Raw genomic sequence first — 19,791 nt, 5'->3', positions numbered from 1 at the left:
TCAAAATATGTAATTAACTAAAATTCAAATATATTGCGTTTTGTGCAACCAATGTTAAATATTTTTCCATAAATTAAAAGCTGAATACAATACCATTCGATCATTTGAATACAGGTTTTGCGTCAGATTTATGAAATTCAAGATTTTAACGAGTTTTAGGGACGATCTTCTTAAATTTTAGCAAAATTCCCAAAATTTTTTGAAGTAATGTATTTTTTTCAATAAGAAAAAAACAACCTAAAAATTCTTTCTCGACGTTTATTTGACATATTATATGTAGGCAAGTTACAGTAAAAATTTCAGCTTAATCGGATCATTGATTACGGAGAATGAGATGTTTGAAGTGAGCGACTTTGCTTAAAAATAGAACAAAAATCGATTTCAAATCATCAACCTTGTATGGAAAGTCGAAAAAATTTCCGCTCTACTGTAATTTTTTTCTTTCGCGTTTTCGAACTCAGGGCATGATTCTACACCAAAAATGATCATCAGCTTACCGAGTTCAAAAATGCTGTAAACTAGTGTTATGAATGGATGTACGCGCGTTGCATACTGTTAGGCGTTTTAGAGAGTTTGGAAAAAATCAATCCGATTATTTTAGCCCAAAATTTATTTCATTAACTTTGAAGTTATATAAACTCGTCTAAGATGGAGTATTATATCTGTGGTAAATTACTTAACTAGTCGATATTCTAAAAGATACAGCATAAAATATGCAGGGGTGTCCATTACGCCCCGTACCTTTCCTGCCAGCCCCAAAAAATACACGATTCATTATTTCTTCTCAATAAATGACATTCTACCAGCTGTAAATAATTGAAATACGTAGGAAACAAGTTAAAGTTGTAAGCCAACGGATAATATGTTAAGTTTTTGTCTGTTATACAGGCGTAACATACTCATTTGCTTAGGGTGTCCATTATGCCCCTAATCCCCCTATCATCGAAGTTTATAGGTAGATTAAAGAAAAAACGAGAAAAGCACTGTCACCGAAACGTCAAAAAGCCGGACTTTTTCCCTAGTTCTTATCATCGTCGTCATCAATCACACAGCACCCACAGAAGACACAATCAATTATGGCACCTGCAATCTTCAATCGGCAGAAGTATTCACCTAGATATCTATATATATAAAAATGAGTTTGAATTCTCTTTGAGGCAACAAAACTCAAGAACGGCTGGATCGATAGGGATGACTCTTGCACGGTTTGGTTCGTATTCATGGTGGCTGTGTTTATATACATAAAAAGTTACGAAAATCATTCAAGAAGTATAAAGAATGTTAAAATACTATTTTTTCATGGGCCAGGAAGAAATTTGCCGTGATTGAAATGAAATCAATCTAGAGTGCGTTGCTGCGTTTTCCTCAACAGCTGTCAAACCACCATATCATGGCAAGACAAAGTTTGCCGGGCCAGCTAGTGTGTTATAAAATGATAGCGATAAAGCGCATGCAAACAAACAGCATTGCTGTATGGCTAGCTAGGTAACTAGTCTATCAACATTCCAGTGCTCGTTCAAATGAATGTGCGAAGCACGTAGGAAGCCTATCCCCCTGTCTTGCACCGAAATTCACTTTCCATGTGGCACACGCACAGCTGAGCTGAGTCTTCGCCTCTCTTGCCCCATGCACCTACTCGATCGCGCTACGGAGGATCCGTTCGGTAATTTGCGGTGATCATAAGAGCATACCTAGAGTGCGCGCGTGTTTTCAACTACCGCTCGATTGCGAATTGTTTTGTTTACATTTTTTATCCAGCTGTTTTACTATGCGCACGAACTGTGTGGAGAGTTATGATGGATAATGACGCTACGGGTCAATCAGCAGAACATCTCTCTGTCTCAATCATAAAAGGGGGGAATCGGTTGGATACGTGGATTTTAGATGACGCGTGCAACCACGATCTCCGCTATACACACTCATCGTACCTATATTAGTAAACACCTCTGTCGAAGGGATTACGCAAGCGCCTCAATGAGAGCTCTCCCGAGCCATCGAAGTGTGCCATGAATGGTATTGTGTACACCTAAACCTCATTTTACGTCCACTGTTGGCTTAGCGAAATAAAATTCTACTGCCAAAATAATAATTAAAATAGACATTTTTATATTTTTGTACACTTCTCCTAATCACGGAGATGTTTTAAAAAATATAAAAATGTTGAGTTTGCTCATTTTCTTGGCGGCAGAATTTTTTGTCGCTAAGTCATGCATGGACGTAAAAAAAGGACAAGGTGTATTATTATTGTTAGCATTTTATTGCGGTAGTTTACCTTTTAAGTACCGCACTCGGCTACTGAGTCTGACTTATACTTGCAGACAGCTTTCTTGGCTTATGGATTTCCGAAAAGGATCAAACTGATGATTCCGTAACTTGGCCAGTGTTCAGAGCTCAGTAAAACCAACAAATTCCGACTTTTGGTTTGACAAATTACGAAGTTATCAGCTGTTTAACCCTCGTTATTCTGTTCGTTGATGTCGCTGAGTACCACCAAGTGTGTTCAAGGGAGTGGTTGAAGATCTTTCGTCATCACTCTGTCGGAGCGGAGGTCGTCCCACGCAGAATACCCCAAGCGATGATGACAACCATCATGCATCGGTGGGACACGCTAATTGATGACACAAGGTTTGATCGATTCACGCGCGCGCTCCGTATGAATAATACGACTACACGATAGGTACGGCCATTTTTGGAGCTCGGTGGATTACTCACCATCCTAACCGGTGGTAACCCACGCCTCGGTAGGGTGTGAGGAGAAATGCTACGACGACAAAAAAAAGACCTTCGACGGAAACCGATATAAAATGTTATCTTATCTCGCTGCCTTTGCCAGTAATTTGGTCAGTTTAGAAAAAAAGTAGTGCCTAGTCAGCAGCACCAGCTAAAATCCCCACAGCGACCTTTATCTGAGTTACTCACGAAACGTAGCCTTTGAACGTGTATTAGCAACACATATTGGCTGGATCGCCCAAGCAGTATACCCTGAAGCTTTGGAAAGGTTTGACCAAAACCACTTTCACTTTGGCCCTCTGCGTATGGGAGCAGTGAAGGACCGGTCTGTCGCCGACCGTCGGCTACCTTGATGGTCATCTTTATCTCTTCGATAGTTCAATGAACTGATAAAGTTGGCTGTTTTTTATCATATTAAGGATGCTAGCTGATTTTTCCGTATGTTCACGTAAAAATTATCATTTCTACAGGGTACCCGGGTAGAGATGCAGTACTAGCGATCAAAACGTGATATTGGTTTGATTGATATAAGATATAAAAGTACTGAAAATAGACAGGCTTGGTGGTTTAGTGGATACCGCTTCTGATTCGTATGCAGAAGATTGCTGAGTTAAATCCCTGACCCGTCCCTTTCTTTCCTGCTTTGTATCTTTCTATATACTTTCTTCCTCCTCTCTACATATACAACTCAGGTATATTCACATGTTCATATCCATCGCTAGAGCAAAAACGGGTTGAAAAAGCCGTTTCCTTCCATCCAAACTTTCACAGCAGAGACACAGTGTCAATCTATTATATAACGCCCAAGAGTTATGCAATCACGCGAACTGTTCCGCACAGGTTCAGAATAATAAAACACACAATTCTATAGCCTTACGCCTAGCATCCACGCACCAATGTGTGAACCCTCTGCCAACCATATTCCACCAGCAGTCCGACATCCGCATGAATTTGTGCTGACGCAGAGGTATATTCGGTCTGATGTAGATTGATGTGATTGCAATCATCCCTTCCTTCTCCTTTCACCTATTAACCTGCAACCTGACGTGGCAAGCAGGCGCCATTGTCGCCTAAAAATAAAAGATCACAAACGCTCACACACTGAAGATGACTGCTAGTCCCCAGCAGATATCTCATTGGTTCCTATAGTGTGAGTGTATCGGGTCTGGCGATACTGAAGTAGCATCCACGGGCGATCGATCAAGCTCAAGCTCATCTATATATATAAAAATGTAGTGGCATACGTGGGACCGCGCATAACTTGCTAACGGAAGGTCCGATTTTGGTCGTCTTAGTTTTGTTCTGTTAGTTTTCACACAAGGAAGGTTTATGAGGCATAAAACATGGAAAAACTGATAGTTTTTTAAAATCGATCTTCCATACGCTTTGTGACCGGGGACTTGGTCTTGGCTAGAAACTTGAAACGTCGAAAAACGCAGTAGGCAAGACAAAGTTTGCCGGGTACAGCTAGTAAAAGATAAAAGTACTGAATATAATATCTAAGAAATGTCCATAAAACATCTGAACAATATCTTAAAAGATCGAAAAATAATATTATGATGATATTCCGGAAGTAAAATCTAGATTTAATCTTCATATCAAAATATGCTATTACTGAGATTTCCTTACCCGGGTGTTTCCACGTATATCAACCCCTTGGTTTGGTTTGGAAACTTCTTTGGACATTCGTTCAGGAGTTATTTGGCATTTTTTTAATTCATCGCCAAACCCTTCGGATTTTTTGCGAACCTTTGCGATTTTAGCTGAATTTTAAGCATTATACAATTATGTCAGCAATTCTTCTATGAATCTTGTCTAGAATTCCCATGAGAATTCTTTAGACAATTTCTTAAAGATTTCTTGAGTAGATATGGGGATTAAAAGCAAAGAGGTGTAAGTGACAAAAACGCACTTTCGAAAAAACGAGGATCAAAGTTTTACCGAAAATGTTCCAAAATCAAACCAATTTTCTCTGTTTTATCGTAAATTTTCTAAATATTGTAAAAATAGTCTTCAAAAAGTTCCCAAAAGCATAAAATCTGAATAGTTTTTAAATAGGGTGACAATGGGTATTATCGGCAGGTTTGTTCTCTTCGTCATGGGGGGTTTTTGTCAGCCAAATTGCCTGAAACTTGGCCATATAATTCAGCTTAGTTGGGAAGGATTTGAGGCCAACTCTGAGTTCAATAGGTTTCAAAAAACCCCCTAAGACGAAGAGAACAAAACGGCCGAGAATAGGTAATTTCCCCTATATTCAGCTTCAAACCGACAAAAAGATCATTTACGCCACTTTGCATCTGGGCCCCTCAATTTTTTTAGAAATTCCTGCAGCAGAACCTTCGACAATTCCGATGTATTACCTACTTCGCAAATACTTATCTTTAAGAATTTTATCAGCAATTGCTTTGGAATGTTTTAAGTTCACTAATCTTTTGAAGACCTCCCTCTACGATTGTTAGGAGGAATTTCTTCGATAATTCTTTTTGAAATTTCTTTGGCAAATTTCTTAAAGGCTTTTGTTGGAATTTCTTCGAAAAAATCTTCGACAATTCTCTCAGAATTATTACAGGCATTCCTTCAGAATTTGCTTGGAAATTGGGCAATTCCTTTTGTCAGGAAGTTTTTCGGATATTTTTTGCAGAATCATTTCGAGAATTCATTTGCAAATTGATTTGGATATTCCATTTTCAAATTTATTTGGCTAAGCTTTTCCTTTGCTAATTCTTTGGGCAACCCAATTGTTTTTTTATTCAAGTGTTTTCCCAATTTCCAAAGAAATAGCTAAAAAATTACAAAAAAAACTGAAAGAACTCACAATGAATAAATCGAAGGAATTAAAAAGAGTTCAAAAAAAATAATTGTTTTATGAATTTCCAAATTAATGGCTTAGCCGATGAAACAGCTAGAGGAATTCTCAAACAAATTGCCAAATAAATTTGAAAAAAATCCGAAAATATTACAAACAAATTGCCTAAGCAATATTCGGAAGCAATATGCAAATAAAAAAAAAATGAAATCATAAAGAATTACAAAATGAATCACAATAAAATTGCCAAAAGGAATAGCAATAGAACTGCTGAGGCAATTTTAGTGGAATTGGCGTTGAAATATCGGAACAAATTTTAAAAAAAATGCTGATCAAATGCAAATGTAACTACAGCAGAAATTCTAAAAAAGAACAAACATGTCACAGAAATTCCCAAAGAAAATGACGAAGTTTCAAAGACATTTCCGAAAACATTTCTTAGTATATATCTCAGGACATTCTCAAAGGAATTAGCGAATAAATGGGATTTTGCTGTCTCAGGAAAATCTAGGATAAAATTGGTACTACAAGTCTGTGACTGTTCTCACCAATCCAAAATGCCAAAATTTAAGAATTTAAGTGAAAATCAAATAGATTCAGAGGATTTTACACATTATGATGATGTTAGTATGACCGTAAAAGACTCCACTGTCCGTTAAAAATACTCACATGGTCATACTTGGCTGAAAATTTGATGAAAATAACTGATTTTTGAAGCATTAATAACTAATAAATATTGTATGAAGTGACAAGAAAATATCTAGGGGGTGCCAAATACATTCTAACAAGTGCCTGGAAAACCAACCCCCCCCCTTCCTAGCTATGCCAATGGTGAGTCCAACAGTGGTCCAATATTTGATAAAATTTGACCCGACTTCGATCTGAAATCCGATAGATTTTTCAGTCTGGTAGTTTTTTTTTTAAACTTTTACAACGCTGTCAAGATGATTCAGGAAGATCCAAGGGAATTTTAGGGAAATTTCAGAGAATGTTCAGAAACCCAAGCTATTTCAGGGTTTTAGGTAATATCAGAGATAAATCACCTGGAACGCCCCTGAAATCACATAAAACTTCCGGAAACACCTCTGGAACGCCCTTGAAACCTCTAAGAATACCCTTGGAACGCCTCTGGAACATCATGACACGCCCTTGAACCCACTGAAACAGCCCTGCTATCCCCTGAAGGTTCTCCCAAAAAAACGTCTGAAACACAACTGAAAACTCCTGGAATACCCATGCGAACCTCTTAGCCCCCTGGAACGCCACTGAAACCCCTCGAAAACCTCTGTATCACTCCTGAAACCCACTGTAACACCCACAAATGACCCTGGGACCCCCTTAACCCTCTTAATCTATCTAAAACACTCCTGGAAATCCCTTGAATTCACTTGCATACCCTTGGAACGTTCTTGAGGCCCCTAGAACATCCCTGGCATGCCCATAAAACCCCTTGAAGTGGACAACTAGATAAAGTGAAAAAAAATATCTGGCAGTCATGTTACCGCTTCAGGTTATGTCAATGTACAACAATTTGATCATGGGAAGCTATGTTTGAGAGTGTTATCTCAATGTTATCCGTTTATAAAAGAAATATGAATAGTTTCAGACATAGGCGCCAACTTAGGGGGGGGGGGAGGTCAAGCATAGTTTTGCCCCCCCCCCCCAATATCTGACGATTTTTATATTTTCTCATACAAAAAATCAGAAAAACCAGGCTTTGCCCCCCAATAATTTCACCAAGTTGGCGTGTCTGGTTTCAGAAAGGTTACACCACAACGTGACATTAATTAGTGGAACCAGAAAAGGCCGCTTTTTCGCAGTGGCAGTTTCCTAACCTAGCCAAATCTGACTTCTCTACAAGTAAAACATTTCGAAATTTTACAAACTACTGCGCTTGTAATGGATGTACCGTAATCCGGGGTCAAATTGATCACTTTAAAACAACTTTTGCTGATAACATTAGTGGCAACTCAAATATTGCCAAAATAATTTCTGTAAAATCAGTACCCAGTGGATCTCCATGAAACCATGTGACAGAATTTTGTTCAACAAATTTAAACTTTGAGTTAAATTACTTCATAAATCAAAAAATTGAAGATGCCACTTTGGGGAGAAATTGATCAGTATACAATTAAGCATCGGTTAAAAAGAAAAAAATCCTTATCCACTTAATTTTACTTTTCTTAGCCCGAATAACGCGTCAAAACTCTTACAACTAGTGAATTTGACACTGTTTGTGTTAACACTCTGTCTGATTTATGCTTTAGTTGTCATTCGTATCTGTACAGCTATTATTATAACAGTTGGCAATATCATGGCTACCAAGGGCTACCAAACTACTCGACAGTGAGATGACCGCAGAATGAGTGAGAAAGATAGGGAGGTACTGAACGGCAGCATTAATTGGCGCGTGGAGTAACTAAATCATATAGGTGCTCCGGGTTTAAACTTCTAGAGATCTCCTAGAATCATCATTCTCTGTACGGCCACCAACTAGCTAAGATCAACCGCCATCTAGTCAAGTTTTAAAGTGTAGTAATTAGTTCAATAAATGTATAGTCTGTAGTGTTAATAAATGTTCAATGTAGAGTGTTAATAAATGTAGTACTACCGGAAGGACAGGAAAACCTAGACGATCACAGGAATCTCTGGTGGAACACTTGGTTAAGGTCACAACATTGGTGCCGTGACCAGGATCAGTGTTCCAAGGAACGCCGTCGGTTGGACCTTCTTTGAGTCAACGGACAAAGGACTTACGCCATTACGCCATCATTGCAACTTGGTGCATTGATTTGAGGTACAAAGGACTTACGCCATTGCAACACTTGGCGGTTTCAAGTAGGCTTGAGGGCGCCATTGGGACTCTTTGGAGTAGCCGGTAGAGAATCAGCATTCAAGGCCTGTTGAACAGGCTCACAAGGTGAGTACCTGTCCAACAAATATCAAAAAGCTTTCATCTCTACCTGGCCTTTTTTGTGCCCCTCTCGGTACTACTTCGGGCGTGGACTTGGTGGCTGAGAACAAACCAACGGGATCTGGAACCAATCCGGATCGGAATCCAGGACAATCGGATCGGAATCTTATCGTTGACGACTCAACGATTCTTGGTGTCATCTTGGACGATTTGGTGGTGCGACACGGACTTCTACCGTGCATTTGGACCAATCGGCCTTGGAACAACTTGGGATGAATCCTAATCGTCAACCGGAAATCAACGTTTCTATGAAAGCTGCGGTGTGCACAAAAAATACAAGGCCTATTAAGACAGGCTCACAAGGTGAGTACCTGTCCTATTTCATTACTGGTGTGTCGAAGGGTGCTCCGCTTGTGCCATATTTGCAGAATCGGCTCTGGTCAACGTGCTCGTGGCAATTTTGGCGCTTCAACGGCAGATTACACTTTTGTACTGGTGATTGGCATTTCGGATTTGTTCGAAGGAGTTGTAGCAGGTTCCAGAGAGATAATTTGTACAAGGCCTAATTGACAGGCTCATCAGGTGAGTACCTGTCCAAATCCATAAATCTCTCTTGGAAAGGTTCCACGCTTTGCCCCGTACATTCGCAGGCCAATTCCTGATACTTCGACGCTCTGCCATCATCTAAAACGCTGTTCGCCATGGGGAAGAAGCTGAAAGCCAAAATTCACGTCAGGGACAACATTGTGGATTTCCTGAAACGTACTGCAAAGTTCTTGGCCGGCAGTCAAGCAGCGGACGAGAATCAAATACGGTTTCGTTTGGAGAAATTGGAGGCCAAATGGGACGAGTTCGAGGAAGCACAAGCAGACATCGAGGAAACGGACGACCACGAGGAAAACATGGAAGCGCATCGAGAAGTCAGGGAAAATTTCGAGGAAATGTATTTCGAGGTAAGGGCAGGGTTAGTTGGCAAATTACCACATAATACGCAAACGCATTCGACACAAGGGCCTTCTCTATCAGTATCCCAGTCGGAGTCGACAAATGTTCATGCCTATGTACGACTTCCTCAAATCAATCTTCCCGAGTTTGATGGAAGTTTTGATAAATGGTTACCCTTTCACGATACATTCAAGGCCCTGATCGATTCTTCCCCTGATCTAAGTGGTATCCAAAAATTCCACTATTTGAGAGCGTCTCTAAGAGGTGATGCGTTGAAACTGGTAGATTCCTATCCCATGAGCGAGGCTAATTACGATGTTGCTTGGAATGGTTTGGTCGCTCGGTTCTCCAACGGGTATCTTCTGAAGAAACGCCATCTGAACGCCATGTTCGAGTTCCCGAAAATTAGGAAGGAGTCGGCTATAGGTATCCATGACGTCATCGACTGTTTCGAGCGCAACACCAAAATTCTGGACCAGTTAGGAGAGCGTACCAGCAGCTGGGGCGCAATGCTGACTCATCTGATGGTGTCCAAGCTGGATGACGTCACGCAAAAACGCTGGGAGGAGCATGCATCTGATGAAGCTGAGCCGTCTTTCGCCGTCCTATTGGAGTTCCTGAAAAAACAGACAAGGGTACTTGATGCAGTCTTGGTGGATCAAAAGGTTTCTACTGCACAAGGTCAACCTACGTTGGGCGGAATCAAGTCTCGTCCTCCCAAAATCTCGGTCAACTCGGCGACTGAGCGGAAGGTCCAAAATTGCGTCTCTTGCGGTGAGCAACATTCGATCGTACAATGTCCGTCTTTCAATCAACTTCCGGTCGATAAGCGTCTACAATTGTCCAACTCGAAACGGCTGTGCAGCAACTGTCTAGGTTGGAATCATTTGGCTCGTGATTGTCCTTCCAAATATCGATGCAGAACCTGTGGCAAGAAGCACCATTCGTTGCTCCATCCTGGATTTCCCGGTTCTGGTTCTACGTCCACGTTTGATTCGGAAGCATCGACGGTACAAGGGGTGCATATCGCAGGAACAACGACCTCGGACGACATTTCGGGCTCTGGTGGTACTGTTACTAGCTCGTTGGCATCTATCGCAACCAACATGGCGATTGAGCATCCTGGAAAACACATCTTCTTGCTCACTGTGCTACTCAAAATCAAGGACAACTGGGGCAGGACACATTTGGCACGAGGCCTGCTGGATTCCGGATCACAGGCAAATTTGATGTCGGAAAGGCTTTGTCAGTTGCTCAAACTTCCACGGCGAGCGAAACGGGTGGAGATTAGTGGCATCGGTCAAACTCGGAGGAATACAGCGCACGAAGTGTCTGCGTCCATCTCGTCACGAATTCTGGACTTTTCTTTGTCGATGGATTTTTTGGTACTGGGGGAGGTCACAGCTGATCAACCGTCTTCTTCTCTTCCATTGGCAAAATGGGTACTGCCAACCGGCATGCAACTCGCGGATCCAGAATTCCACGTTTCCGGACCTATAGATCTGGTACTTGGTTCGCAATTTTACTACGATTTTCATCTGCTCGATGGTGGCCGGATTCAAGTTCGTAGGCTCGATAGTACGCTTCCGATTTTCGTCAATACCGTTTTTGGTTGGGTAGCTGCTGGTGAATCTGAACGATCTAGCACAGGCGCAACGGTTTCTTGTCATCTGGCGACTGCGGAACCACTGGATAAGGCAATCGAGAAATTTTGGACCATTGAGGAGATGATGGACAAACCACTACGTTCCCAGGAAGAAGAAGATTGCGAGCAACATTTCCAAGCCACAATTACGCGAGACTGTACTGGCCGTTACGTTGCGCGTTATCCGAAGAAGATTGGATTCCACGAGAAAATAGGCGATTCAATCAGCACTGCCTTGCGTCGATTTAGTCAATTGGAGAGGCGTTTGAATCGAGATGCAAATCTACACCGACAGTACAGTGATTTCCTTCAAGAGTACCTGGATTTGGACCACATGCGCCTGGTTGGTACGGTGAAAGATGTACAGGACGATGAACGAACAGTTTGCTACCTCCCCCACCACCCCGTTTTCAAGGAGTCGAGTTCAACAACAAAAGTCCGGGTGGTTTTCGATGGCTCTGCGAAGACGACAACTGGCTGTTCTCTCAACGAAGCTCTGCTCACTGGTCCGGTCATTCAAGATGATTTGATTGACCTCATGATTCGTTTTCGCAAGCACTCAATAGCTCTGGTAGCGGACGTAGCCAAAATGTATCGGCAGGTGCGGATTCATCCAGACGATACGCCTCTACAGCGCATTCTGTGGCGGTTCAATCAAGACGAGCCAATTCAAATTTTCGAGCTGCAGACTGTCACGTATGGTTTGTCACCATCATCGTTTATCGCCACACGTGCCCTCAAACAACTTGCGAATGACGTTGGTAGCAAATACGACCACGCAGCCACGGCAGTAACGGAGGACTTCTACATGGACGATTTTCTCTCGGGAGAGGATTCGGTGGCAAAGGCGAAAATACTGAGAGACGAAGTCCAATCTCTTATGGCCGAAGGAGGATTTGAACTACGAAAGTGGAGCTCGAACTCGCCCGAGGCATTATGCGACCTACCCCCGGATGCTCTGGAAGGACAACCAACGGTACACTTCGATGGAGAACAGAAGGTGAAGACACTTGGAGTGGCGTGGGAGACAAGGTCAGATTGTCTGTCCATCGACATACTTTCAATAAACGTGGAGCAGCAGTGGACGAAGAGAAAAATATTCTCAGCGATCGCTCAACTCTACGATCCGCTCGGCTTGGTTTCTCCTGTTGTAGCATGGGCAAAAATAAAAATGCAACAACTTTGGCTGGTACCGATCGACTGGGATGACCTTGTCCCGGACGAGAGCGTCGAAAAATGGTTGGAGTTTTGCATGCAGCTTCCCCTTTTGCAAGACTTCAAGGTTCCCCGGTGCATCCTAATCCAAAGTTCCACCACTATTCAGTTCCATACCTTCAGCGATGCATCAGAAGTTGGCTACGGAGCATGCATTTATGCGCGGTCTATCAACGATGAAGGTGAAATCAAGGTTCAGCTGGTTGCAGCAAAATCTCGGGTTGCTCCAATCAAGCGACTTAGTCTGCCACGTCTCGAGCTGTGTGCGGCTTTGTTGGGAGCAAAACTCTACGTGAAGGTCTCTACAGCGCTGAAGATGGAAGGCACACCCTGCTGGTTCTGGTCAGATTCTATGGTAACGCTGCATTGGATACAAGCACCCCCTAATACATGGCAAACCTTCGTGGGAAACCGAACGTCTGAAATCCAACTGCTAACACATGGACATAAGTGGGCTCACGTGAAAGGAACTGACAACCCGGCTGATCACGTGTCCCGTGGCATGCTACCAGGTGATTTCGTCAACAACTCACTCTGGGTGCATGGGCCACCTTGGTTGGAAGGAGCCGAAACAGACTGGCCAAAACAATCGAACCTACTTCCCCTGGCTGAAGATGTCCTCGAACGAAGAAAAACAGTCTTGCTAGTTCAGTCAACAATGGAACAAAACCCACTTTTTGAACGGTATTCCTCCTATTGGCGCTTGGTGAGAATTACCGCCTACCTCCGCCGATTCATCAACCGATGTCGTTCGAAAAATCCCCTACGTGAACCATTCCTCACCACTGTGGAACTGCAAGAAGCTAAGGAAACATTGGTCAAGGTAGTTCAACAAGAGACGTTCTCCGAAGAAGTGAAGCAACTGAAGCAGAAAGGCCCTTTACCGAAGAAATTTCCTCTCAAGAATGGTCGTCCAATCATCGACGAGAAAGGTATCCTGCGCCTCGGTGGCCGGCTCAACTACTCCAACGAGAACTACCAAACACCCCATAGTCCTTCCTAGCAAGCACACATTTTCTCGCCTCATCGCAGCTCATTTTCACGCCCTCTGTTTACACGCTGGCCCCCGCATGACGTTGGCAACCATGCGCCGTGAATTCTGGCCAATAAGTGGTAAGAAACTTGTCAACAATGTGTGTCGAAAATGCGTTAAATGTTTCCGCCAAAACCCTGTCCCTGTAATCCAACCTCAAGGCCAACTCCCTCAAGCACGAACCGTACCTAGCCGACCCTTTTCGACCACCGGTGTAGACTTCTGCGGGCCGATTTACTTGAAGCCTGTGCACCGCCGTGCAGCCCCGCAGAAAGTATTCATCTCCGTCTTCGTGTGTTTCGCCACGAAGGCAGTTCACCTTGAACTGGTTTGCGATTTGTCGACGGATGCCTTCATCGCCGCCCTTCGTCGGTTCATCGCTCGACGTGGTATGCCAGCGGAGATTCAGTCCGACAACGGGACTAATTTCCAGGGCGCGAAGAACAAGCTCACTGAATTGCACAACATTTTCAACTCGAAGCGAAACCAGCAGTTCATCGTTGACGAATGCAGCAGCAAGGGAATCATCTGGCGATTCATCCCTCCACGAGCACCAAACTTCGGCGGCCTTTGGGAGGCGGCCGTGAAAACAGCGAAATCTTCATTGACCAAGACGATTGGATGTCAACAACTCTCCTACGAAGACATGGTCACCGTGCTGTACCAGATCGAAGCGAACATGAACAGCCGCCCTTTGACACCCCTCTCCGACGACCCTGCAGAACTAGACGTCCTTACCCCTGGCCATTTCATCACCGGAGGCCCTCTGATGAGTCTACCAGATCCAGACTACACAATGGTACCCACAAATCGACTGCGCCACTATCAACAGCTCCAACAAGTCATCCAAAACCACTGGCAGCGATGGAGAAAGGAGTATCTAACCGAACTCAACCAACAGTGGCAGAAGTCCAAACATCCTACGGATATCCACGTCGGACAAATGGTACTTCTGAAGGAGGACGGTAAACCTTCGATCGCTTGGCCACTCGCACGGATTGTTGCAGTCCAACCAGGCAATGACGGTGTAGTTCGTGTGGCAACCATTAGGACGAAATCGGGAACGTACACACGCGCTGTCAACAAACTTTTTCCCCTTCCTATCGACCATGAACTTCAGCAGCAGCTATCATAATCCAACAACAGTGATCACCGAAATAGCTAAAAGTAGAACAGTTAGAGCATAATATTCGGAATAGTTACCTTGTGCAGGCATAAAAATCATTATAATTAGCTTAAATTTGTCTCGCAAATTGTAGGTGGCCGGCAATGTTTGTGTTAACACTCTGTCTGATTTATGCTTTAGTTGTCATTCGTATCTGTACAGCTATTATTATAACAGTTGGCAATATCATGGCTACCAAGGGCTACCAAACTACTCGACAGTGAGATGACCGCAGAATGAGTGAGAAAGATAGGGAGGTACTGAACGGCAGCATTAATTGGCGCGTGGAGTAACTAAATCATATAGGTGCTCCGGGTTTAAACTTCTAGAGATCTCCTAGAATCATCATTCTCTGTACGGCCACCAACTAGCTAAGATCAACCGCCATCTAGTCAAGTTTTAAAGTGTAGTAATTAGTTCAATAAATGTATAATGTTAATAAATGTTCAATGTAGAGTGTTAATAAATGTAGTACTACCGGAAGGACAGGAAAACCTAGACGATCACAGGAATCTCTGGTGGAACACTTGGTTAAGGTCACAACAGACACTTAAAATTTAAAATTGAATTTTTCAATTTCCTTCTTAACGCCTAAAGGTAGGCAATTTCCTTTGAAATAAGAGATTTCTGTTACAATAAATGACTTTTTCGTCGAAAAAGAACTTTTTTAACTTATTCATATTCGGAATAGCTTCATAACCTTCCAACAAAGGCTCCACAGAAATGTTAAAACAAAAAAAAAATACGGGAAGTCCTAGTGGCAATCGATTGTTGAGAAGCAGTGATTTCGTCTAAGTGAGAAATACATTGCAAATTCCTTGAAAAATAAGGCAAAACTAACTTTTTCCTAAAAATTTAAAAGATAAAACTCATCTCCAGACATCTATGAACTAGTTGAAGTAAGAAATTTGAGATCATTGCGACGCTTAAAAGTTCCTGGTTTGCAATTACAAGTAGTACCCAAATGATCAATTTCACCCCGCTGATCAATTTAACCCCGGTTTACGGTACAAATAATGACGTGAAATAAAGGTTTCGGTTGTTTCCGTTTTGTTTTTGATCGTACATTGGGTCTTTGACCATTGGCGCAGGGGGGGCATTTTGGGTACTTTGCGCTCTAACTCAGTCAATTTTGTACTAATTTACTTGAAATTTTGTACATGGCTAGATACTGTACACCCAAACCTCCATTTAGGCAATGAGTCGAGACTGTCTAAATAGATTTTTTTTTACCTAAATGGATTTCAAGGTCGCAAAGAAGCTTGAGAAGGGCGTGGCTTGCAGATGTAAAGGGATGGGGGTGACGGATTCCAGATGTAAAAAGGGGGAGGATCGAAGAGATTTCAAGATACTTTAAGTACAGACAAACAGACATACTACTCAAATCGAAATCATCACACGATTTAACGGTCATTTTGAAAATAACGTGTGGCTCGGACTGTGCTCGCATGTGTCATGGTGGCGCTGCTGTGCCTACATCACCTCTCAATTTTAGAGAGAAATGAACGCGACGCCGATCAATGTTTACATAAAATGATTCAATCATGAACCTTCATTCATGTTTTACGAATGGATGACGCCACGAGGGAGTCTTCACCTGCAAAATTGTTACATCGAGCCGAAAGAAACAACACCTGCAAATGAATGCTTCGGACTGAGCATTATAGAGGGTGCTAGTGAGATGCCAAACGATGTTTTTGAAGCAATTTTCTTCTAAGTAGTATGTCTGTTTGTCTGCGCTTTAAGGGGGCGGGTCTCAGAGGCGCTTCCAGGCATTTCAGGGCGCTTCAGGAGGCCTTCATAGGGGCTTCCAGTTAACCTAGTTGTAAGGCTTTGGATCGCCAATCCGGAGACGGCGGGTTCGATTCCCGTTCCGGTCGGGGAAATTTTCTCGACTCCCTGGGCATAGTGTATTATTGTCCTCGCCTCACAATGTACAAATTCAAGCAATGACAGGCAAAGAAAGCCCTTCTATTAATAACTGTGGAAGTGCTCAAAGAACACTAAGTTGAAGAGAGGCCAGCCAGCTTCCAGTGGAAACGTAGAGCCATAAAAAAGAAAAAGAAGAATAGGCTCTCAGGTGAACTACACAGAGGTGTAGAGGCAATTCAAAGCGTTTCAAGGCGTTTCAATGCGTCTCATGACGTATCAGGAGTTTTTTGATGGGTTTTGGGGAACTTCAGAGGCTCTCAGATAAATTTCACGGTGGTTTCATCGGGGTTTTAGATTTCGGGGGAGGGGAGGTTCAGAGGCGTTTCAGAGCGTTTCAGGACGTTTCATGAGGTTTCAGAGGGGTCTTGAAGGGCTTCAGAGGCTTTCAAGTGAATTTTACGGAGATTTCATGGGGGTTTTTGAGGTATTCCAAAGCGTTTCAAAGTGTTTCAAGGCGTGTCAATGCGGTTCAGGGCATTTCAGGAGGTTTTCGGGGGGGGGGGGTGGTGGTTGTCAGAAAGGAAATTCATATGCGTTTAAAACGTTTCAAGGTGTTCCAGGGCATTTCAGGAGGTTTCAGGTGAGTATAAGCGGGCTTCAGAGGCTCTCAGGTGAATGTCACGGAGGTGTTATGGGGGTTTAAGAGACTTTTCAAAAGGTTAAATCACACAGATCTGTGGTCAAATACTTTAGTAACTTTACTTTACTACATTACATACAATACACACTTTACATTGCTTCACTAAGCGCTACGACCATTGTTATTTGAGGCTGTGTGAGTATGAACATTAACCATAATGCTCTTAGCAACAAACAAATTCGTTTGTAGATTCGATACTCAAGGAAGTTCTTGGAGATCCTCAAACGGACAATAGATACACCACTTGATAGTTGCATGACACTGTGTAAGCATAAATTTCATACACGCTTGTATATCTGATGACGTATACTCCAGAGAATTTTCGGATACTCCTATACAATCATAGAATCCATCACTTGATAGAACATAGTTACCTGAGGCTGTGCGAGGTACTTCTTTCATAATTTTTGAATAAATAAAAAAAAACTAGTAGCTCCCATAGATTCGAAGACCTTTAATCAAGGGAGCTCTTGGAGACCCTTAAAGAATCACTTGGTAGATCAAAGCTGTATGACTATAAACCTTAGTCATAAAACTTTTAGAGACACCCAACTACTTTGGTAGATCCGAAGACCTACACTCAAGGAATTTCTTGGAGATCCTCAAACTGACAATGAACTCATCACTTGGCAACACAAAGTCTGTGTAAGCATAATGTTCCAAAAGATCACTGTTTATACTTGTAGATCAGATGTAGAACTTAAAACTTGATATAAGATAGATGCCATAGATAGCTGTATGAGTATGAGCCTTATTGATAAAATTAATAGATTGCCTAACAGATTCAACTAGTAGCAATCGCAGATTCGATTATCTTAACTCAATGGAGACCCTTAAATAATTAATGAACTCACAACTCGATAGATCATAGTTCACTGAGGCTATATGTACCTTACTCATAAATCTCTTAGAGGCAACCAACTACGTTGGTAGATCCGATGACCTATAGAGTTCCTGGAAGTCCTTAAACAGAAAAGGAACCAATTGACAGCACATAGTTACATACCCAACATACGTAACATTATTATAACATGTGTGTTGCTTGGGTAGGGCTGTTTAAGCATAAGTTTTATTCATAATGCACCAATTGATCACTGATTACACTAGTAGATCAGATGACCTAAACTCCCCCAAGCAACACACATGTTATATAAAAGTTACGACAGCGCAAGTTTTGGTTGTATAAAAGTTTTTTGACGTTATTTCAACACAATGTTAAAATTACGTTCATTTAACTTCTATACAACCAAAACTTGCGCTGTCGTAACTCTTATATAACATGTGTGCTGCTTGGGCCAGGTTGCGCATTAAATTATTATAATACATAACAATAACAAAAATACTACCATAATTCTCTGATTGACTGACATACCTCATGATAATTCCAGGATTTCCAGATAATAGGTGCTGATATAAAATTTCACATAGAACCAAGGCTTGTAGCAAGGTTTCAAGGAAGCTGTGTCAAGCCTAATTAGAACATTTGAACACAAATATATATTTCAAATATTTGAACCCATAGTGTGATAATCGAATAGTGCTGACGGGCTGAAGCTTTGGCTCCTCGTGATTTCGCTCGCTCATCCGGCTTTGATGATCCTTCGCTCTTTTTTTTTGTAATACAGTATGTACCCGATTTTGTCAGCCCCATTTTGTGACGAACGTTTTGTTCGTATTCCCGGACAAACAATTTCTACGTATAGTAAAGTTTATGACCAAGTTATACGTACTTTTATACAGTGAAGTTACATCGCAGAAGATGTAACAAATGTGCCTTATGCGTATAAAAGTGGAGGAGATATACGTGCAATATCGGGACAATAAAAACACCACAAAGATTACAAGGTAAGATACACAAGGGCAAGAACAAAGATAAACGTCTGTTCTATGTGTTTTGACTAAAATCGTTTTTCGAAGGCACAAGAAAGGCACCATCACATCACATGGTGGATACATTATTTTATTATCAAGTGTGGTGAAAATCAAATTAAAATTGGTACAGGACAACACGCGACTCGTTTCATCACTTTTTTAAACACAGCCAGTCCAAGACATTGAGCCTGATAAGAAAATCAGTTCAAATATTTGCATAGAGCAACAATAGTTAAGTTAATCTGAGCGGGCTTATGGTACTTGATACATTTGCACATTTGCTTTTTCTAGTGCGTTAACTACACAGCAAAAAATAAATGCAACCCGCCCGATGTAATTCATTCCGATGTACTAAATATCAATGTAATAACGATTCCTATGTACGATTACATCGTTTTGATGTAAAATCTTTTGTTCTTATGTGTACATCGTCCGATGTAATATTCATGCAACTGACGTATCGATCGGGTTGCAGCAGTTCAGATGTAATATTACACAACAGTTTTTTCTGTGTAGTTTTGCTCTACGAGCTCTCGAGAAGAACTTATATCAATTTTAGACTTTGGTATTGAGGGATTTGCACAAAAGTGCACGCGGCCTATCGCTTCCGAAAGGTACAGCCGCGGTTTTCACTCCCTGTTTACTTCATCCTTATGGGAAATAACATTGCGGCGTTTCATACGGTGCGGCTGGCTGTTCCTTTCGAAAACGATAGACCACGTGAACTTTTGTGCAAAGCCCCTTTTTGAAACATTTCAACAACTGCGCGGTTTTTATGTTTTAAGAAATCTAACAATAGTCCTGGTATTTACTGCGTTTACGTTAGTCTGACAGTTTTCTTGTGGGTTGTTTGTCGAAACTCTGTCAACGCAAACGTTGTTCATGGGCCTTTCA

At 42.0% G+C, this 19,791-nt stretch overlaps 1 protein-coding gene across 2 annotated transcripts; it reads left to right on the top strand.

Annotated features, from left to right (window-relative positions):
- The first annotated feature begins 1,396 nt into the window (after positions 1 to 1,396).
- Positions 1,397 to 16,793, top strand: LOC134285118 (uncharacterized). 2 transcript variants are annotated; one of them, XM_062845183.1, is made up of 2 exons: positions 1,397 to 2,018; positions 2,234 to 16,793. In XM_062845183.1, the coding sequence occupies exon 2, from the start codon at positions 9,152 to 9,154 to the stop codon at positions 13,256 to 13,258; it is 4,107 nt and encodes a 1,368-aa protein (XP_062701167.1). In that variant the 5' UTR covers positions 1,397 to 2,018; positions 2,234 to 9,151; the 3' UTR covers positions 13,259 to 16,793. The 2 variants fall into 2 exon arrangements, with proteins under 2 accessions (XP_062701167.1, XP_062701168.1); XM_062845184.1 differs by lacking the exon at positions 1,397 to 2,018 and having other exon boundaries at positions 7,257 to 9,032; positions 9,101 to 16,793.
- The last annotated feature ends 2,998 nt before the right edge of the window (positions 16,794 to 19,791 follow it).

This window comes from Aedes albopictus, chromosome 1 (genome assembly GCF_035046485.1).
Source record: "Aedes albopictus strain Foshan chromosome 1, AalbF5, whole genome shotgun sequence".
In the NCBI taxonomy this organism is placed as follows: Eukaryota; Metazoa; Arthropoda; class Insecta; order Diptera; family Culicidae; genus Aedes; species Aedes albopictus.
Note: the sequence above shows the minus strand (reverse complement) of the source record. Positions and strands in the feature narration are given on the sequence as shown.